Source organism: Coregonus lavaretus (genome assembly GCF_964263955.1).
Source record: "Coregonus lavaretus genome assembly, chromosome: 26".
Lineage (NCBI taxonomy): Eukaryota > Metazoa > Chordata > Actinopteri > Salmoniformes > Salmonidae > Coregonus > Coregonus lavaretus.
The window spans coordinates 664,029-686,162 of NC_140013.1; the positions used below are offsets into that span (position 1 = coordinate 664,029).

Sequence of the window (22,134 nt, forward strand, 5' to 3'; positions counted from 1 at the left end):
GGTCTTTGAGAGTTGCGCAGCCAGACCAGACTACTTGACATACCTGTAGAGAAGGCATGATAAGCACATCATAAACTTTCAAAACTGGTGCATGGCAAAATAAGATGCCCATGGAAAGCTATATGACTGAATTAGGTCTACATTATTATTATTATTATTATTATTATTATTATTATTATTATTATATTGGCTATTTTCGTTATATTCCTAAATGCATTGTTGCTAAAGGTATGACATTGTATTTATTTTGCTTATATCATCATTTCATAAGTAACCTACCTGACAAGGGACTTTGCTGCGGTGAGCGTTTCAGCAATGTCAGGCTGCTCTGTCAAGGCCATGTTGAAGCACCGCGTATAGAACGTGGTCCTGGCAGTCCAGCCTCCAATATGGCCAAAGGGCAAGAACGATGTTGGAGCCCTGGTCAGTTACCCAAACAATTTTGCTTAATGACATAGCGTCGAGGCCAAACTTTGTCACCAGAAGCTTCACTATTTCCCACCTTATATTTCCCTCGGTTTTGGCATCTTCTGCTGGAAACTGTGCTGTGGTTTCTTGCGACTAACTGGAAATCTGCAGTAATATAATGGCATGTTATCGTAAGATAACTAAGCTTCTGATAGTCATCAGTCCACGTATGTTGTCATCCCGACAGTTCCCTCTTTGAGGATGTTTCAACTTCTGTCAGTTTCTCTCTTTTCATCTGCCAGGCTCAGACATCGGGCGGAGACAGTCTGGTGGAGGGGCAGAACAGAGGTAGCAGTCACCTTCCCGTAAGTAGCCACCGCATCAATAAGCTTTTGGGCAAGCTCCTCAAAGCCTGCCCCTTCCACAGTATTGAAGGGCCGAACATCCTTACAGCAAACACTGACGCATTTGTCAGTTACCAACTTCTTTACTTTAAGTGGCACAGTTAAGTTTTTGTTAACAAATGCAGACATTGAGGTTTGGCCTGGGGAAGAGGCTGTTGTGCCAGGGCATCTGTTAAAATGGCACTGCAGAGAAGATGTACCTTGCTGTCATACTTTTAAAATGCTCCACACCCTCTGCATTTTGAATTGCCAGTGGATTCGCCAGTGGTTTTAAAAACCAGGTCAAATGTTTTCCAGACATCAGACTTCCCTTTTCCCTCCTGAGCAACCAATATACATTTGCCTGTGGCAAGACCCTTCTTCACATTCTTCGCGTCCATTTTGCTGCCGGCATATGTGTTACAACGGTGTTCAGAGGTTATATCCAATTTATTAATGCGATTATGATTGGCTATCCAATGGTCCGGCCCTACCCCATATGTCAGGTGCATGCACTACATGCAAGTGCCACGTGAAAAGAGCATAGCAATGGTTGAAGGGAATGTTTTTGCTATCTTAACAAATTAGGGATTTCGGTAACATAACTTTTCATTAAGAGAAACAACAGGTAAGAAACAAAAATAAAATGACTGTAGTTAGGTATAGCTTCAGCAACATGGACAGCGGGATACACACTGTTGCTGGCTGCACTGCCTGTCCTGCTCATTGACAGAGAGGAGGAGAGAGACAAGGTGCAGCATTTTCTTTTTTTTTTACACAGCCTGACAAGCCATAACCCGGCCCAGCCCGAGTACATATTTAGAATTTGAGGCCCAGCCCGGAATGACAACTCTACCCCTAACCATGAGTCTAATGCTAACCCAACCCTAACCCTGAAGAAGAAAAAAAACATGTACTTGCAAGTGGGGGGAAAAAAAGGATGTACTTGCCCGGGTGCCCAGTGTGGCAGTCCCCTGCACCTCTCCAAAACCTTCATATGTATGTGTATGTATCTGTGTCTTTCAGAAGGGTTAAAAAGCATAAGTCAAATTTTGGTTGGAACTTGTGTGCAATTGACCAATGAACTGATTTTAATCTTAATCAATTCTGCCGCTATTGTCCTTTGTATCATGGCCATCTGCTCATGACCTGTTTTAACGCTGCTGTCTGTCTGTCCCCCGTGCAGGGTCCAAGTCGCGACCGTTCAGTGAGGAGTACAAGCGGATCCCTCCTCCCAAGCCAAAGAGGAACCCTAACACGCAGCTGAGTACCTCCTTCGATGAATCCTACATCCAGAATCCCGGCAATAGGAAGTCCTCTAGGAGGGTAAAGTCCTCATCGCAGAGACAGAGCCCAGCCCCGGACACGGAGGACGAGGACGAGCCTGTTTACATCGAGATGGTGGGTAACATTCAGAGGGACCTGAAGCAACGCCACCTGGAGGACGAGGACCAGAGTGAGTCGGTCTATGAGGAAATGAAGTACCCCATGTTTGATGACCTGCTCCAGGACGCTAAGTGGGAACAGATGGGGGTGTGTTCCACCCCTACAATCCTGGACATGGAGCATGGTCGTTCCTCCTCCTCCCACTCCACCCCCCGGGGGTCCCTCTGTGATATCCCTGCCCCCTTCCCCAACCTGCTCACCCACCGGCCGCCCTTGCTGGTCTTCCCACCAGCCCCTGCCCTGTGCTCGCCCAACTCGGATGAGTCGCCCCTCACCCCGCTGGACATAACCAAACTGCCCATGCTGGAGAACGTTGCCACTGGCTACACCAACAAGCCCGGGGGGGGTGCCTCACCCACGACCCCAGAGGCTCCTCCCCCATCCACCCACCACCGCAAGGGGGAGAGAGAGAGAGACAGGGAACGAGAACGAGAGAAGGATAGAGAGAGGGGAGAACAGGATCTCCAATTCACCCACACTATCACTATATCTGGTCGCTCCTCCGCCCCTCCCATGCCCTCCACTCTCTACAAGGCATCGGCGTCGGCCGGTAGGCACCCTCGAAGCCACTCCGCGTGTCCCTCACCCGTCAGCATGGGCCGCTCGCTCACACCGCTCAGCCTCAAGCGCCCACCACCTTACGACGCCCTGAAGATAGGGGGCAGCATGCCCCGATCCACCTCCTCCGTGGCGCACGCCGCCAAGAGCTCAGGTGATGGAGGTCATGAAGGGGGAGGTAAACTGAGTAACTCTTCTCCGGCCCACAGCTCCATGCAGAATGTGTCGCGTTCCCATACCCCCACAAGCCCTCTGGATGAACTCACCAACCTGTTTACCAGTGGCAGGAATATGCTAAAGGAGGGATCGGGAGGGAGGAAGTTCAAGGAGACCGCTGAATGTGAGTGCCTATGATTAGTTATTAGCACATATGTTATGAATAAGGGTGAATAAAGGTTGCATTAAGGTGTGTTCTTTACGCAGACAAAGGGATGCGTAACAAATGAGGCGAAGGTGAAAGATAGAGGGAGTGACCAAATTCTTCTAGAGCCCCACCTCAAGCGTAGCTTCTTAAAGTAATATGTTCATCTTCAGTTCTGTTACAAATGTCTCAAAATATCTATGTAAATTCAGAGGGTTACTGCTAAAAAGTTGCTAAAAGGAATTGAATAAATTCACACATGGATTATACCTGTCAATCTGTCTCCTACCCAGAGACCCTGAGCGATAAATACAGAGAGACATGCCATGTCAGAGAGAAAAATAGAGAGTGTGGATTAATAATATTATTGAGAAAACTGGTTCGGAAAATTTTTGAGTAGAGTACTTCAGTTGCTCTTTGATTCTGCATTTTTCTGTGAGCTCGATGCTCGGTTTCTGGAAATCAAATCAAATTTATAAAGCCCTTTTTACATCAGCAGATGTCACAAAGTGCTTTTACGGAAAACCCCAAACAGCAAGCAATGCAGAAGCATGGTGGCTAGGAAAAACTCCCTAGAAAGGCAGGAACCTAGAAAGAAACCTAGAGAGGAAACAGGCTCTGAGGAGTGGCCAGTCCTCTTCTGGCTGTGCCACGTGGAGATTATAAGGTCATTAAGGCCAGATGGTTCTTCAATATGTTTAAACGTTCATAAATCACCAGCAGGGTAAATAATAATCACATTGGTTGTATAGGGTGCAACAGGTCAGCACCTCAGGAGTAAATGTCAGTTGTCTTTTCATAGCCGAGCATTCAGAGGTCGTGACAGCAGGTGTGGTCGAGAGAGAGAGAGAGAGAGAGAGAGAGTTTTAAATCATCTTTATTGGGTCTGGGAGCCCACCACACAATAAATACTCATACAAAACCGTAGTTACACATCAATTAAAAACACAACTCCAATTCCTCCTCCACAGTAACTAAACACAACAGCCTCTGAATACCCCATATACTCATAAACAGATAAATATTGTTGACAAATGTATAATAGGCAAACTCAACCCCTAGTCTCACTGCCAACATTCCCTCCAGCATTCCCACCACATCCACAGACCTCTGTCCCCGAATACTGTTCTTTTGGGTCTTCCATATCGCTAATTTTGCTGCCCCTAACACAAAATTGAGCAACACAACTACACTGTTTTGACTAAACCTGTACTTTGGCCCAAATATATACAGTTGGGAAGAGAAAACCTCTCCCAACGTTGAGAACCAATTAGTGATCAGGTCAATCATCCCGACCAACCTGGGACACTGTAAAAACAGATGTGCCAGAGTTTCAGACTCAGCACAGAATGGACATCCCTCCCCAACAGTAGGATCCAGGTGTACCAGATACATGTTGGTGGCTATGGCTCCATGTATTATCCTCCATTGGAGGTCAGCTGTCCTCTTATCAATAGGCAGTTTGTATAATGATCGCCAACAGCCTTTTGGGGAGGCACCTGGACCAAGCACACCCGCCCACCTCGTCGATTTTACCCCTTCCAGGGAAGAGGCATGGGACACCTTTACACATATTCTGTACATTTCCTTCTTTCCCACCTCCTTGAACTCCCCCAGCTCCGGGGTATCGAAGGAAAGCAGCATCCCCACATCCTCCTCGAATGCCCCCGCCGCAGCACTAACAATCAGTGCAGGGAACACATAATCCAGACCCTCCTTCCACCGATCAGAATTGGAAGTGTCAGTCACATACTGCAGATGAAGTACTGGCAAGGTGACACAGACCTCAGCGACGACCTTCCTCAGTAGGCGAGACGATCGGATCCCCGCTCTTTCTCCCAGCTCCTCTAACGACCTATTCCTGTTCCGCATCAGATGACCCAGCTTAGTACACCCACGCCTAACAGGCATGAACGTAGGCTAGCTGAACCCAGAACACGGGACTGGATGGCAGTGTTGTGAAAAAGAGGCTCTTCAAAAAGCCACATCCCTGGTGGCGTGCAGGCCTTACGGGACTTGACCAGAACTCTCCAAGCCTGCATAACAGACTCATAAAATGGAGTCAGGCCAGGCAACTCACATCCCTCCAGCTTTAAGAGGAAAATGTGCTTGTCTAAGCCCAAACAACCCACTCTCCTCATCAATGTGTAGGCTGTATCAACCCAGCTAGAACCGTCACTGTACAACAGTCTCTGGGCTGCTTGAAGCCGGAAAGCCATGATCCTAGAGGAAATGTCCACCAGGCCTTGCCCACCCTCGTGCAGGTACAGGGCTGCAGCTTTAATCCAGTGATGTCCAGAACAGAAGAAATTGACAAGGGTCCTCTGAAGCTCTTGTATCAGACCCTTTGGTGGCTGCAAAATCATTAGTCTGTGCCACAGGGTAGAGGCAGCAAGATTATTAGCTACCAGCACCCTTCCCCTATAAGACAGCTGGGGCAGCACCCATTTCCATCTTGACAGTCTGGCACACACTTTCTCCACTACACCCTCCCAGTTCTTTTTCTGAAAGACATCGGAGCCTGGAAAAAACCCCAAAGTCTTCATCCCATCCCTGCCCCACTGAAGCCCCCCTGGTAACCGTAGAGCGGACCCCATCTGAAGCTGACCACAGCGCTTCACTCTTTCCACAATTGACTCTAGCTGAGGAGGCCCCCTCATACACCTTTAAAGCGTTTGAGAGAACCTTAACATCCTCACACCCTGTAATAAAAACTGTTACGTCATCTGCATACGCAGACAGTGCTATCGTGGGACCCTTCATTACACCTGGCACATTACACCTGCCTGATGCCCCTTTGGACAGGGATGGGGCAACTCAAACCACCCCCCACCTTCACCATAAACGAGTCCCCAGCATACAGTAAATTCATCCAAGACAAAAAAACATCCCCAAACCCAAAGGCTTTCATTGTTTTAAACAAGTACTGGTGGTCCACACGATCAAAAGCCTTCTCCTGATCCAAAGAAAGTAAACCCACATTTATATCAGACAGTTTACATCTCTTATTAGAAACAAGTTGTCAACAATAGAGCGATCACGTACACAGTAGGACTGGTCCTTGTGGACCAACAATCCCAGATACTCTTTCAACCTGTTTGAGAGACATTTAGAAACTATTTTAAATTCTGCACACAGCAAAGCAACAGGTCTCCAATTTTTTATGAGAGCCAAATCCCCCCTTTTTGGCAACAGTGAAAGTACCGCACGTTGACAAGATACAGAAAGAGAGCCCTCATGAAAAGATTCACACACCACTTCATAAAAATCCTCCCCAACAGACCCCCAAAAGTGCTTATAAAACTCAGATGGTAAACTATCAATGCCAGGGGCTCGGCCTGTTGAGAGCTGCATAACTGCTGTGGACAGCTCTTGCAGTGTAATGTCAGAGTCCAATACGACTCTTTGCTCAGGTCCCAATTGAGGAAGACTGTGTAACAACTGTTCAGTACACAGAGAGTCACAATCCTCCACCTTATAGAGGGCAGAGTAGAAATCCATGGCATGTTTGACGCATTTCACTGTCATCCGTGGTCACCTTCCCATCAGGGAGACGAAGGCAGACCAACATTACGTTGCAATGTCGACTGTCCTAAGTTTTTTTTTTAAGCGCTAGGAGCATCCATATCCTTGAAAGAAGCGAAACGAGACCTAATCAAGGCACCCTTCACTCTTTCATGCAGAAACGACCTTAGTTCATGTTTCTTGTCCTGTAAGTTCATGACTAGTCCGGGGTCATTCTGAGTGAGCAACTTCAATTCAATATATTTGATGTCCTGTTCAAGGGCCCTGATAGTCTCTTTAACTTCAATTCGAGTCAGAGCAGTATACTGTTGACAAAATAATCGTATTTGGGTCTTCCCAACCTCCCACCATTGTCTCAAGGACTCAAAATTCCCTTTTGTAACCCTCCATTTTTCCCAAAACAACAAAAACCTTTCCCAAAACATGACATCATGTAACAATTTAACATTAAAATACCAATAAGATGATGACAGGACAAGTGAATATCAACAGTGACAATATGGTGATCAGAGATACCCACAGGAGTAATGTCACACCTTACAACCCTACTACAGTACTGCTCAGATACATACAACCTGTCTAACCTTACTGCACTAACACGACCTTCATTAACTTTTAGCCATGTGTACTAACTAACTTTAGCATTTCTTACTCTCCACACATCAGAAAGCTCAAACTCAGTTAATAGACCAGACAGGCAAGTGGCTGACCGCAGGTGAGGTTCTTCAGCGGTGCGATCAACAGTAAAATCCACTGTACAGTTCCAGTGCCCCCCTAAAACCATACACCCCTCATGGTCACACTGTCTTAAGGTTTCGTTTATTTTATCAAAACCAACAATACGCTCTGTACCGTCATTAGGAGCATAAAAATTCAACCCAAAAAAATAAAAAAAATATTTTTTTATTTTTTTATTTCACCTTTATTTAACCAGGTAAGCCAGTTGAGAACAGGTTCTCATTTACAACTGCGACCTGGCCAAGATAAAATACATAACATCCACCTTCACCAGTAAAACCCGACCCTTGACAATCTCTGCTGTAGATACCACAGTCACCCCTAAGCCTGAAGAAAACAAGATTGCCACCCCAGCACTGAAATTAGTACCATGACTGAGTATATGCTGCCCCTCCCACCACATACCCCAGTCAACTTAATTTTCCTCATCACTATGTGTCTCCTGTAGGAAAACTACATTAAGCCTTTTCTGTTTTATTACTTCTAATACCCAAGCCCTCTTATTCCTGTCCCTTCCTCCATTAATATTGAGAGAACCTACCCTTAGTATCTCTATATAGAAAATAAAAAGGAAAAGCAGAAGATACCACAGAGAAACCAGACAAAGAGAATAAAACACCCTATGAGGCATAATCATCATCATTATTTAAATGTTATCTTAACCTGACCACGTTTCCCACCACCTTTTGCTGCTACAACAGCAGTAACAAATTTCCTCAAGCGAAACCGCTTCTTCTCACTCAACTGGTCTAACCCACCGTCTTCTGTAACATCACAGCTGACCTCACAAACTTATCAACATCAAAATAATCTGCCTATTTGACAGATTTCCCAAAAGACTGATCTAGAAACCCATTTACCTCCTCTAGATCATAAATTGAGTCCTCAACAGCTGATATCGTATTTAGAGAGATATCCATATCCTTCTCCTGATCCTCCTCAACTGAGGCCACAGACCACTGACTCCCCTCTACCACATCCCTTTCAACACTCCCCACTTGCACCCCATCACTCGTACCAGGCATCTCCTCCACTTCCTGGGAGACTAGCCCCACCTGAACCCCATTACTCGTAGTGGGCATCTCCTCCACTACCTGGGAGATTAGCTCCACATGAACCCCAGCACTCGTACTGGGCACCTCCTCACCAGTCTTGGCTCTTCAGATCCATCCTTACCTTCTACAACAATATTTTTCTGCTGCATAACATTTCCCTCTGATACAAGTTGCAACTCTGTGCCCTTAACACGGACAACTTGTTCCTCAGCAACAGATGCCTGTGGCTGCTCTACCGCTGTCAGCCCACCTCTCCCTACATCAGTGGGCCCAGGCGTTACGAGGACCACCTGCGCCCCTCCCTCTGCCATCTCCCTTTTCGGGCAAGCATATCGCCTATGACAAACATCCCCCACTCAAAACACCGTTGACTAAACGTACTAGCATAAGCCATATACAGTCTATTGTCATACTTGACTTTAAACGATAACTCCAAAGTCTGCTCCGGTGAGTCCAAAAACAAACACCTGTCGCCGAAACGACAACCTGTTTTAATGCCGGGTGTTTGCAACCCAACGGGACAACCTTAATTGAACTTGCAAACTTCCCAAAGCGCAATAACTCGCGCTCCAATAGCTCATTTGGAATAAACGGCGGTACATTTGAAATCGTTACCCTTGTTGATGGAGAAAAAAGCGGCGTAACTTGAATAAACATTCCTTTAAGAAGTATGCCATGCTCAACCATACGATCAACAAGGCGCTCTTCTTTAAGAAATACCACCACCGCTTTATTCATCCGTGATGCATAAGCAACATTCTCATATCCTACCTTCTCTTCTACCGCGACCAGAAACTCCTCCACCGTGACAGTAGCTTCAGTAACACACCTAAAGCCGTGCCTAAGTGACAAGGACGGCGTCCCAATTCGGGCCGCCATCCCCACCAAAATCAGGGTAATTTCGACACGAAAAACAATATACTTAATTCTACCACAACAAGAAAATAAAAAGAAGAACCTTAATCATGCATAGAAGAAAAAAGGATATCACCAAGAAAAGGAAAACCGAAAGAAAACCCAGCATATCTAACTCTACACAACACTTGCACCTAGCACTCACTCAAACAATTCCCAGCATGCACCAAACACTCCCAGCATAAAGAGAGAGAGAGAGGTCTAAAAAAAAACACATTTATTTGATAATGTAGAAACGCATTTAATAACACATTCATAAATGGCACAAAAAAAAGACAGTCAAAAAATAAACAAACAGTCAGGAATAGGGGTTTGAAGTGTCTGTCCTATATCTAGGAGATACAGTTGAAGTCGGAAGTTTACATACACCTTAGCTAAATACATTTAAACTCAGTTTTTCACAATTCCTGACATTTAATCCTAGTACAAATTCCCTGTCTTAAGTCAGTTACGATCACCACTTTATTTTAAGAATGTGAAATGTCAGAAAAATAGTAGAGAGAATGATTTATTTCAGCTTCTATTTCTTTCATCACATTCCCAGTGGGTCAGAAGTTTACATACACTTAATTAGTATTTGGTAGCATTGTCTTTAAATTGTTTAACTTCGGTCAAAAGTTTCAGGTAGCCTTCCACAAGCTTCCCACAATAAGATGGGTGAATCTTAGCCCATTCCTCCTGACAGAGCTGGTGTAACTGAGTCAGGTTTGTAGATCTCCTTGCTCGCACACCCTTTTCAGTTCTGTCCACACATTTTCTATAGGATTGAGGCAGGGATTTGTGATGGCCACTCCAATACCTTGACTTTGTTGTCCTTAAGCCATTTTGCCACAACTTTGGAAGTATGCTTGGGGTCATTGTCCATTTGGAAGACTCATTTGTGACCAAGCTTTTACTTCCTGACTGATGTCTTGAGATGTTGCTTTAATATAGCCACATAATTTTCCTTCCTCATGATGCCATCTATTTTGTGAAGTGCACCAGTTCCTCCTGCAGCAAAGCACCCCCACAGCATGATGCTGCCACCCCCGTGCTTCACGGTTGGGATGGTGTTCTTCGGCTTGCAAGCATCCCCTTTTTCCTCCTAACATAACGATGGTTATTATGGCCAAACAGTTCTATTCTTGTTTCATCAGACCAGAGTACATTTCTCCAAAAAGTACAATATTTGTCCCCATGTGCAGTTGCAAACTGTAGTCTGGCTTTTTTATGGAGGTTTTGGAGCAGTGGCTTCTTCCTTGCTGAGCGGTCTTTCAGGTTATGTCGATATAGGACTCGTTTTACTTGGATATAGATACTTTTGTACCTGTTTCTTCCATCATCTTCACAAGGTCCTTTGCTGTTGTTCTGGGATTGATTTGCACTTTTCGCACCAAAGTACGTTCATCTCTAGGAGACAGAACGCGTCTCCTTCCTGAGGGGTATGACGGCTGCGTGGTCCCATGGTGTTTATACTTGTGTACTATTGTATAAATAAACAGGAGATAGTGGGAGAATGGGAGACACCATTCTCCCATTATAGCTTCAGGACTGTTTTGCTAGCACAGACTGGAATATGTTCCGGGATTCTTCCGATAGCATTGAGTCACTGACTTCATCAATAAGTGCATCGATGACGTCGTCCCCACACTGACTGTACGTACAGTTGAAGTCGGAAGTTTACATACACTTAGGTTAGAGTCATTAAAACTCGTTTTTCATCCACAAATTTCTTGTTAACAAACTATAGTTTTGGCAAGTTGGTTAGGACATCTACTTTGTGAATGACACAAGTAATTTTTCCAACAATTGTTTACAGAGATTATTTCACATATAATTCACTGTATCAAAATTCCAGTGGGTCAGAAGTTTACATACACTAAATTGACTGTGCCTTTAAACAGCTTGTAAAATTCCAGAAAATGATGTCATGGCTTTAGAAGCTTCTGATAGGCTAATTGACATCATTTGAGTCAATTGAACCTCCCGAGTGGCGCAGTGGTCTAAGACACTGCATCGCAGTGCTAGCTGTGCCACTAGAGATCCTGGTTTGAATCCAGGCTCTGTCGTAGCTGGCCACAACCGGGAGACACATGGGGCGAAGCACAATTGGCCCAGCGTCGTCCAGGGTAGGGGAGGGAATGGCCAGCAGGGATGTAGCTCAGTTGGTAGAGCATGCCAGGGTTGTGGATTCAATTCCCACGGGGAGCTAGTATGAAAAAAATAATACAAATAATAATAATTAATAAAAAAAGAATGTATGCACTAACTTTAAGTCGCTCTGGATAAGAGTGTCTGCTAAATGACTAAAATGTAATTGGAGGTGTACCTGTGGATGTATTTCAAGGCCTACCTTCAAACTCAGTGCCTCTTTGCTTGACATCATGGGAAAATCAAAAGAAGTCAGCCAAGACCTCAGAAAAAAAAGTTTGGTTCATCCTTGGGAGCAATTTCCAAACACCTGAAGGTACCGCGTTCATCTCTACAAACAATATTACGTAAGTATAAACACCATGGGACCACGCAGCCGTCCTACCGCTCAGGAAGGAAACGCGTTCTGTTTCCTAGAGATGAATGTACTTTGGTGCGAAAAGTGCAAATTAATCCCAGAACAACAGCAAAGGACCTCTAACCCGGAAGCTTATAAGAAATCCCACTATGCCCTCCGACGAACCATCAAACAAGCAAAGCATCAATACAGGACTAAGAACAAATCGTACTACACCAGCTCCGACGCTCGTCGGATGTGGCAGGGCTTGCAAAATATTACAGACAACAAAGGGAAGAACAGCCACGAGCTGCCCAGTGACACGAGCCTACCAGACAAGTTAAATCACTTCTATGCTCGCTTCGAGGCAAGTAACACTGAAACATGCATGAGAGCATCAGCTAGGAAAAAGTGACACTGGAGAAAATGGCTGCCGTTTTACAGCCCTCTAACCAATTGTACTATTATGTGTGTTTTTTCGCATTATTTGTAATTTATTCCGTACATAATGTTTCTGCCATCGTCTCTTATAACCAAAAAGAGCTTCTGGAAATCAGGACAGCAATTACTCACCTCGTATTGGACAAAGAGATTTTCTTCAACAAGTCGGATGCGAAGGACATCCTACAGACACCCGACAAGGCCCAAATCCCCGTAATTCTCATGAGAAAGAGACAGAGATATCGTGGACGTAGGTCAGGGTGCCTTGTAAGGCTCCGACGGCGAGCGAGTAAACTGCCTCTTCCATCAATCCTATTAGCCAATGTTCAATCATTTGAAAACAAATTGGACGACCTAAGATTACGGTTATCCTACCAACGGGACATTAAAAACTGTAATATCTTATGTTTCACCGAGTCGTGCCTGAACGACGACATGGACAACATACAGCTGACGGGAAATACTCTACATCGTCAGGATAGAACGGCTGACTCCGGTAAAACAAGGGGTGGGGGTCTGTGTATATTTGTAAACAACAGCTGGTACATAAAATATAATACTAAGGAAGTCTTGAGGTTTTGCTCGCCTGAGGTAGAGTATCTCATGATAAGCTGTAGACCACACTATTTACCAAGATAATTTTCATCTATATTTTTCGTAGCTGTCTATCTACCACCAGAAACCGAAGCTGGCATTAAGATTGCGCTCAATGAGCTGTATATGGCCATAAGTAAACAGGAAAACTCTCATCCAAAGGCAGCGCTCCTAGTGGCCGGGGACTTTAATGCAGGGAAACTTAAATCCGTTCTACCTAATTTCTAACAGCATGTTAAATGTGCAACCAGAGGAAAAATAACTCTAGACCACCTTTAATCCACACACAGGGACGCATACAAAGCTCTCCCTCGCCCTCCATTTGGCAAATCTGACCATAACTCTATCCTCCTGATTCCTGCTTATAAGCATAAACTAAAGCAGGAAGCACCAGTGACTTGGTTAATAAAAAAGTGGTCAAATGATGCAGATGCTAAGCTACAGGACTGTTTTGCTAGCACAGACTGGAATATGTTCCGGGATTCTTCCGATGGCATTGAGTACACCACATCAGTCACTGGCTTCATCAATAAGTGCATCGATGACGACGTCCCCACAGTAACCATACGTACCCCAACCAGAAGCCATGGATTAGAGTCAACATCCGCACTGAGCTAAAGGGTAGAGCTGCCGCTTTCAAGGAGCGGGACTCTAACCCGGACGCTTATAAGAAATCCTGCTATGCCCTCCGTCGAACCATCAAACAGGCAAAGAGTAAAATCAGGACTAAGATTGAATCGTACTACACCAGCTCTGACGCTCGTCGGATGTGACAGGGCTTGAAAACTATTACAGACTACAAAGGGAAGCACAGCCGCGAGCTGCCCAGTGACACAAGCCTACCAGATGAGCTAAATCACTTCTATGCTCGCTTCGAGGCAGCAACACTGAAGCATGCATGAGAGCACCAGCTGTTCCGAATGACTATGTGATCACGCTCTCCGTAGCCGATGTGAGTAAGACTTTTAAGCAGGTCAACATTCACAAGGCCGCAGGGCCAGACGGATTACCAGGATGTGTACTTCGAGCATGTGCTGACCAACTGGCAGGTGTCTTCACTGACATTTTCAACATGTCCCTGACTGAGTCTGTAATACCAACATGTTTCAAGCAGACCACCATAGTCCCTGTGCCCAAGGACACTAAGATAATCTGCCTAAATGACTACCGACCCGTAGCACTCACGTCTGTAGCCATGAAGTGCTTTGAAAGGCTGGTCATGGCTCACATCAACACCATTATCCCAGAAACACTAGACCCACTCCAATTTGCATACCACCCCAACAGATCCACAGATGATGCAATCTCTATTGCACTCCACACTGCCCTTTCACACCTGGATGAACGGAACACCTATGTGATAATGCTATTCATTGACTACAGCTCAGCGTTCAACACCATGCTGCCCTCAAATCTCATCACTAAGCTAAGGACCCTGGGTCTAAACACCTCCCTCTGCAACTGGATCCTGGACTTCCTTACGGGCCGCCCCCAGGTGATAAGGGTAGGTAACAACACATCCGCCACGCTGATCCTCAACACTGGGGCCCCTCAGGCGTGCGTGCTCAGTCCCCTCCTGTACTCCCTGTTCGCTCATGACTGCATTACCAGGCATGACTCCAACACCATCATTACGTTTTCCAATGACACAACAGCCCCATTCTCATCGACAGGGCTGTAATGGAGCAGGTTGAGAGCTTCAAGTTCGTTGGTGTCCACATAATCAACAAACTAACATGGTCCAAGCACACCAAGACAGTCGTGAAGAGGGCATGACAAAACCTATTCCCCCTAAGGAGACTGAAAATATTTGGCATGGGTCCTCAGATCCTCAAAAGGTTCTACAGCTGCACCATCGAGAGCATCCTGACTGGTTGCATCACCGCCTGGTATGGCAACTGCTCGGCCTCCGACCGCAAGGCACTACAGAGGGTAGTGCGTACGGCCCAGTACATCACTGAGGCCAAGCTTCCTGCCATCCAGGACCTCTATACCAGGCGGTGTCAGAGGAAGGCCCTAAAAATGTCAAAGACTCCAGCCACCCTAGTCATAGACTGTTCTCTCTGCTACCGCACGGCAAGCAGTACCGGAGCGCCAAGTCTAGGTCCAAGAGGCTTCTAAACAGCTTATAACCCCAAGACATAAGACTCCTGAACATCTAATCAAATGGCTACCCGGACTATTTGCATTGTGTGTGTCCTTTCTTAAAATTGCATTGTTGGTTAAGGGCTTGTAAGTAAGCATTTCACTGTAAGGTCAACCCTGTTGTATTTGGCGAATGTGACAAATAACATTTGATTTGATTTGATTTGACCTGGAGGGTGGTGGAGACAAGCACAAGACAGGTGAAACAGATCAGGGTGTGACAAGATGACATTTACTCCACGTACAAAGTTCTCCCTCAACCTCCATTTGGCAAATTTGACCATAACTGTATCCTCATGATTCCTGCTTACAATCAAAAACTAAAACAGGCAAGCAAGCAAAAACTATCCACCCGGTTATGTAACCATGTACCTTAGAGGCCCTATATACATAGACTTGGAATCACTGGCCACTTTAATAATGTTTACATATTTTTGCTTTACTCATCTCATATGTATATACTGTATTATATTCTACTGTATTTTAGTCTATGCCACTCTGACATTGCTCATCCTAATATTTATATATTTCTTAATTCTATTCTTTTACTTTTAGATTTGTGTGTCTTGTGTGTGTTGTTGTGAATTGTTAGATATTACTGCACTGTTGAAGCTAGAAACACAAGCATTTCGCTACACCCGCATATATCGTTTGCTAAATATGTTTATGTGACCAATACAATTTGATTTGAGGAAGTACCAGTACAAAAACTCAATACGGAAGTGGTCCAGTTAAAAGGATGGTAAGCTACAGGACTGTTTACGCTAGCACAGACTGTAATATGTTCCGGGATTCATCCGATGGCATTGAGGAGTTTACCATATCAGTCATCGGCTTCATTAATAAGTGCATCGACATTGTCATCCCCACAGTGACTGTATGAACATATCCCAACCAGAAGGCATGGTTTACAGACAACAGCCGCACTGAGCTAAAGGCTATAGCTGCCGCTTTCAAGGAGCAGGACGCTAATGCGGACACTTATAAGAAAGCCTGCTTCGCCCTCCGGCGAACCATCAAACAGGAAAAGCGTCAGTACAGGACTAAGATCGAATCCTACTACAACGGTTATAACACTCATTGGATGTGGAAGGGCTTGCAAACTATCACAGATTATAAAGGGAAACCCAGCCGCGAGCTGCTTAGTGACGCAAGTCTACCAGATGAGATAAATGCCCGCTTCGAAGCAAGCATTTTTTACATTTTAGTCATTTAGCAGACGCTCTTATCCAGAGCAACTTACAGTTAGGGAGTGCATACATTTTCATACTGGCCCCCTGTGGGAATCGAACCCACAACCCTGGCGTTGCAAACGCCATGCTCTACCAACTGAGCTACACGGGCAAGCAGCACTGAACCTTGAATGAGAGCACCAGCTGTTCCGGACGACTGTGTGATCACTTTCTCCGTAACCGATGTAAGTAAGACCTTTAAACAGGTTAACATCCACAAGGCCAGACAGATTACCAGGACTCGCACTCAGAGAATGCGTTGACCAGCTGGCAAGTTTCTTCATTGACATTTTCAACCTCTCGCTGACCCAGTCTGTAATACCTACATGTTTCAAGCAGACCATCATAGTCCCTGTGCCTAAGAACACCAAGGTGCTCAATGAACAGCATTCTCTGTGGATCTGTTGGAGCGGTACGGGGCGACAAGGCAACACTAAATCTCTCTCTCTCTCTCTCTCTCTCTCTCTCTCTCTCTCTCTCTCTCTCTTCTTTCAAAAGTGCAGGACAAACGCTCTGCTCTGGCTGGCCAATGGGCCGTGCTCAAGAAGGTTATTACGGCTCATACACTTGCCAGTGAATATTATTGAAAAGCTTTCATCTGCTAGCAAAGCAATTTCCTTAATGCCTTCAGCGCACATGAAGGACGTGATGAATGTGATGGCAAATGGACAAGCAGGGTGCAGGGGATAAAAAGACAGCCCAGCCGCGCAGCAGAGGACAGGAACAGAGGGATGAGGACGGGCAGGCGGAGAAAGGAGAAAGAATGAGGAGAATAAGCATGTCGAAATGGACAATGTAGAAGAGAAGGGATGAAGACACCAACGGAACAGGACACCATGATCTGGCTGGAGTAGGGTACTAGACCATTCAACCTGAAGGGTTGTACAGAGAGAATAGGACATCTGGCATTGCTATATCTTCCTCGTGGCACAATGTACACCACCTTAGACATCTGCTGAAGGTTTTGGTAGTATGGCCTCCTCCCTTCCTAAATACACCCCTCTACACCCAACAGTATTCAGCTCAACAGTGACATCCTGTGGTCATATCATACTGCAGTACCTACACATCCCAAAAGACCCCTGGACTCCATAGGGAACTGTGCTGTGTCGATCTGAGAGGACTGGAGAGGTGCCCTGATTGAAGATATGACCATTTCTTACCTATATACATTTGTATTTGTATTTATTTGGGGTGATTTAACATGTATTTAGTCAGGGAATTTATATTGAAACCCAGTTTTATTTTAATTTAAAAAAAACCTGCACAGCATACAAAATAAAAAACACATACATCAATACAAAATGAATACACTATGGAAGTAAAATATTAACCGTTACTTAGACAGGGAAGTCATATCGAGAGACCCATGTCTCTTTTTCAAATGACCCATGCACAACATATCGAATACAAAACACATACATCAAATGTATACACTATGGAGGTGAATACAAAATACACCGAATCAATCATGGCATGTGCAGTCCTCTATGAGCAGGTCTCCAACCAAGGTCTTAAAACAACCATAGGGGAATAGGTTTTCCAATTTACCATGGAGTTCATTCCATGTCTGAGGGGCATACTGTATAATCCAAATGCCGTTTTCCCTAATTCTTATGAGGTACGGGGCCATCAAGAACAAGTCAGTCCTGTGAGCATGTCTATGACTGTAGAAGCCCAATTCAGATCTTATGCTAATTATTTCCATATCTGATACCTATTTGTTATTTTTACTAATGGGTAAAAAGCAACAAAGAAAACACATGGGAATCTAATCTTTTGACTTCCAATTTATACCACATCCAGTGGCGGCTCCTGAAAAAATTCTCAGGGGGGGCAATTTTTCTGATGATTTAGGTGACCTACACACATTTAAAAAAAAGATATGTCCAGCAACAACATGAAGACAGGGGCAGCATATAAGTCAATACCAGAAGCATTTATTGACTGATCTCAAAAGTGTTGGCTTACCAGGGTTGGTGGAGCCCTCAGTTTCATCTTTGCCTCGCAAAGCTAACTCAAACCCTCCGCAAAACTTCACACACTGGATTAGCCGGCTGAGGATGTGGCGGTTCTTGCTAATGTCGTAGTAAATATATTTGTTATAGTGAATATGGAATATAATATGTTGAGTAAAATGTTGTGCTAAGATCTATTTAGGTCAGGAGCTGGTTATAAGTTCTGTTCCTATCCAATAACAATGGACAAAAGGGTCCTATCTTGTCAGCCTTGTCAGCAGGTGGCCAAGGACAACACCCACGCCATAGGCCTCTCAGTTCTTCCAACTCATGAGTTCTTGCTCTGAGGACACACACACACACACACACAAACATACACACACACACATCATCACTGTTAAACACACACACACACACACACACACACACACACACACACACACACACACACACACACACACACACACACATCATCACTGTTAAACACACACACACACACACACACACACACAAAAATCCCCTCTCTTAGGCTGAACATTTGAAGACAGAGAACCCGACTCAGAGCCAATGCAACAGTGACAGTAGCCTGGAGGGGACCTCGCCCAACTCATCAGGACCAATCAGAAGATCAGAACTACTAGATTCAACCTACTTCATTTATTGCATAAAATGTCAGCACACAATGTTTCGGGGCTCTCTTCAGATAATAATAATAATATGCCATTTAGCAGACGCTTTTATCCAAAGCGACTTACAGTCATGCGTGCATACATTTTTGTGTATGGGTGGTCCCGGGGATCGAACCCACTACCTTGGCGTTACAAGCGCCGTGCTCTACCAGCTGAGCTACAGAAAGTGGATACTCATGGATGCGCATCGCAATTGTAAAATGTCAACACAATTGGAGACACCACGTCATTTTTGGAGACATGTTATTGACAGTAAACTATTGTAGATGCGACTGCTAACTAAATAAAACATTTTAGCTGGCTAGCTAATCATCTTAGCTAAATGTGGGGCAAACAGTTCAGTTATTTACCGTTAATTTGAGGGATTGGGGTGAAAGAAATCGAGTTACATAGTGATACTTTACGATATACTGTATTGACAATATCGCAATATTTTAGCGCTAGTTGGCTGTACCTGCACCAAAACACCATTATTGTTCCTTCATAGCTTGTTCTCAATCTTTTCACATTGGGAGCCAATTTGTTTTCAGCACTTTTATTTCCATGACTGATCAAAACTCGTTCTCATGGCTTTCTGATCCCTCTGCAACAGACATATGGTGCGCAATAAAATCACAGTATCGAATCGCAATACGTATAGAATCATGAGACTCGCAATGCATATATCTTATCGTGAGGTTCCTGGCAATTCCCAGCCCAAGTTCATTTGCCACAACAAATCTCTTCGCTAGCAAACGCGATGTCTTCTCCAAAACGGCAATGTGTCTCCAGCAATGTTTACTTTTTTGACGTTCTATGGCATCTCCACTTTCCAAGCATATATGACCACATGTAATATTTTGGTAAGTGATGCAAATAGTGAACTATGTAGGGCCAGGATGTAAAATATATGTAGCTGCAGCAATTTCTCTTATCTGATATGGTAAGTAATGGGGCTTAATGTATAGCTCCCTAAGAGTTTGACGAACGGGTCCGTGCACGCGATTCCAGATATCTTTACCTCTGAATAAACTGCCTTTATTATACCATATCCACCCTGTCCAAAGTCTCTACTTGGTCTCAGTTCTCCAGTAAACTTGTGATTATCAACACTAACCTCATCGTTGTGGCGGCGGACAGCTAGCCTGTATCCCTCATCCAGTTGAGTGGCAATGTTATTTTTCCGTTCGTACCAATTTTTGGAAAATCCTCGGGTGTAGGACTTTCCGCCTTTAGTAGAAACCTGTTGAATTATTAAATTTGGTCTGGGAGGTCCTAATTGTTTCGTTGCCAATTTATCTTCATTTGTTCGCCGACAAAAAGGAACTTCTTTCAAAGACACAATCGAGTTGCATACCCGCTCTTTTCTTAGTTACGTTCATGGTTACGTTACGTATGACGAAAGCGCGTAAGTGCAAGCCCTCAGACACCCATAGAGATTGTATTGAAAGCTTTGAAATTTGAAAAAAATAGATTTTACATGGGAGTCTATGACAGACTTCTGGGCGATTTTCAACCTGACTGAAATCGCCCCAAAAGGGGGGGTGGCCATTTGAAGCACGACTTTAGCATGATTGGACATTTAGTGGCAGTGTGGCACTGTGGCAGATTAGACGTCTAGATTACAACACTGATAACTACTGTTGCCTTGATATAATTGATTAGAAAAAAAATCCTTTCCTTTTCCCGTTTGGCAGTGCGTCGCCCATATCGCCCTATTGAACAGGCCGCCCCTGACCACATCCATATGTGGATCTCAATCCTGATATAAGTCTGATGCTTTAAATGTGACCTCAGTCTGGACGCTCAGATTCTTTTGCTGTGAAGTGGCTTTTTTGCACATGACCTGCCGTTACTATGACAACCACCCAAAATATAAAGGAACAGTGACAGGAAATGATTATTCCACCTGTGTGCTACTTCAGAGGCTCCATCAGTGTGAATGCGCAAATCTGATATGGGTCACATGCAAAACTGAGTGTGGACAGTCATAAATAAAGATTGGATATTAAACTAAGACCTGAATTAGATTTTAAGGGTGGTATGTCTCTAATTCAGAAGGGATGTGAGATAGGCTGGCTGCGTTTACACATGCAGCCGAATTCTGATATTTTTTCACGTATTGGTCTTCTGACAACTCTTTCTACAATAATTGGGCAAAAGATCAGAATTGGGCTGCCTGTGTAAATGCAGCCGTAGGGAGTTTCTGTAAAACAGAAATGGAACTCAAGGCCAGCCTAGATTTTGATATAAAATACAATAGTGGGTGCGAAACCAGCACTAACAGGAAGGGCACTATTGTACACTGAGTCCAGAGGTTTTAGTGTAGTGGTGGCAGCATGCATATAGATTGCGTAAAAGCATTTTTTTAAACAATGTTGTTGATTTTCTAAACAGTGTATACAAGACACTGAATTCAATGGCGTTTTTCAAAACAGGAAATGCATTTACAAAATGTTATAGCCTTTTCAAAACTGTCCTCTCCCTCCCAGGTGAGGCCAAGACCAGGAGCCACAGTACAGAACCTCTGTCTAGGCACGAGTGCAAAGCTCATCACGGAGGCAGCCGGGAGTCTCCCATGTCCCAGGAGTGGGATGGGCCCTCTGGAAATTCATCCACCCCCACCGCCACGCCCAGCCGCCTGGGACGCTCTTCTGTCAGTCCCACCATGATGCTGGGGAGCGGGGGCACAGGTGAGGGCATCAGCCTGGAGTTACAAAAAATATACACAACCAGTCAAAAGTTTGGACACACCTACTCATTCAAGGGTTTTTCTTTATTTTTACTATTTTCTATATTGTAGAATAATAGTAAAGACATCAAAACTATCAAATAACACATATGGAATCATATAGTTACCAAAAAAGTGTTAAACAAATCAAATATATTTTATATTTGAGATTCTTCAAATATCCACCCTTTGCCTTGATGACAGCTTTGCACACTCTTGGCATTCTCTCAACCAGCTTCATGAGGTAGTGACCTGGAATGCATTTCAGTTAACAGGTGTGCCTTCTTAAAAGTTAATTTGTGGAATTTCATTCCTTCTTAATGCATTTTAGCCAATCAGTTGTGTTGTGACAAGGTAGGAGGGGTACACAGAGGATATCCCTATTTGGTAAAATACCATATTATGACAAGAACTCCTTCAAGACTGTTGGAAAAGTATCCCAGGTGAAGTTGGTTGAGAGAATGGCAAGAGTGTGCAAAGCTGTCAAGGCAAAGGGTGGCTATTTGAAG

The 22,134-nt window shown here is 44.5% G+C and overlaps 1 protein-coding gene across 1 annotated transcript in view; it reads left to right on the forward strand.

Moving 5' to 3' along the window:
• Positions 1-22,134, forward strand: part of LOC311101685 (neuronal tyrosine-phosphorylated phosphoinositide-3-kinase adapter 2-like) — a gene marked incomplete at both ends in the record, with an annotated part of 118,074 nt that overhangs the window by 77,016 nt on the left and 18,924 nt on the right. Inside the window, 2 exons of the mRNA XM_084142836.1 lie at positions 1,978-3,135; positions 21,387-21,587. Coding sequence (XP_083998962.1) covers positions 1,978-3,135; positions 21,387-21,587 — 1,359 coding nt within the window. The remainder of the gene's footprint in view (positions 1-1,977; positions 3,136-21,386; positions 21,588-22,134) is intronic.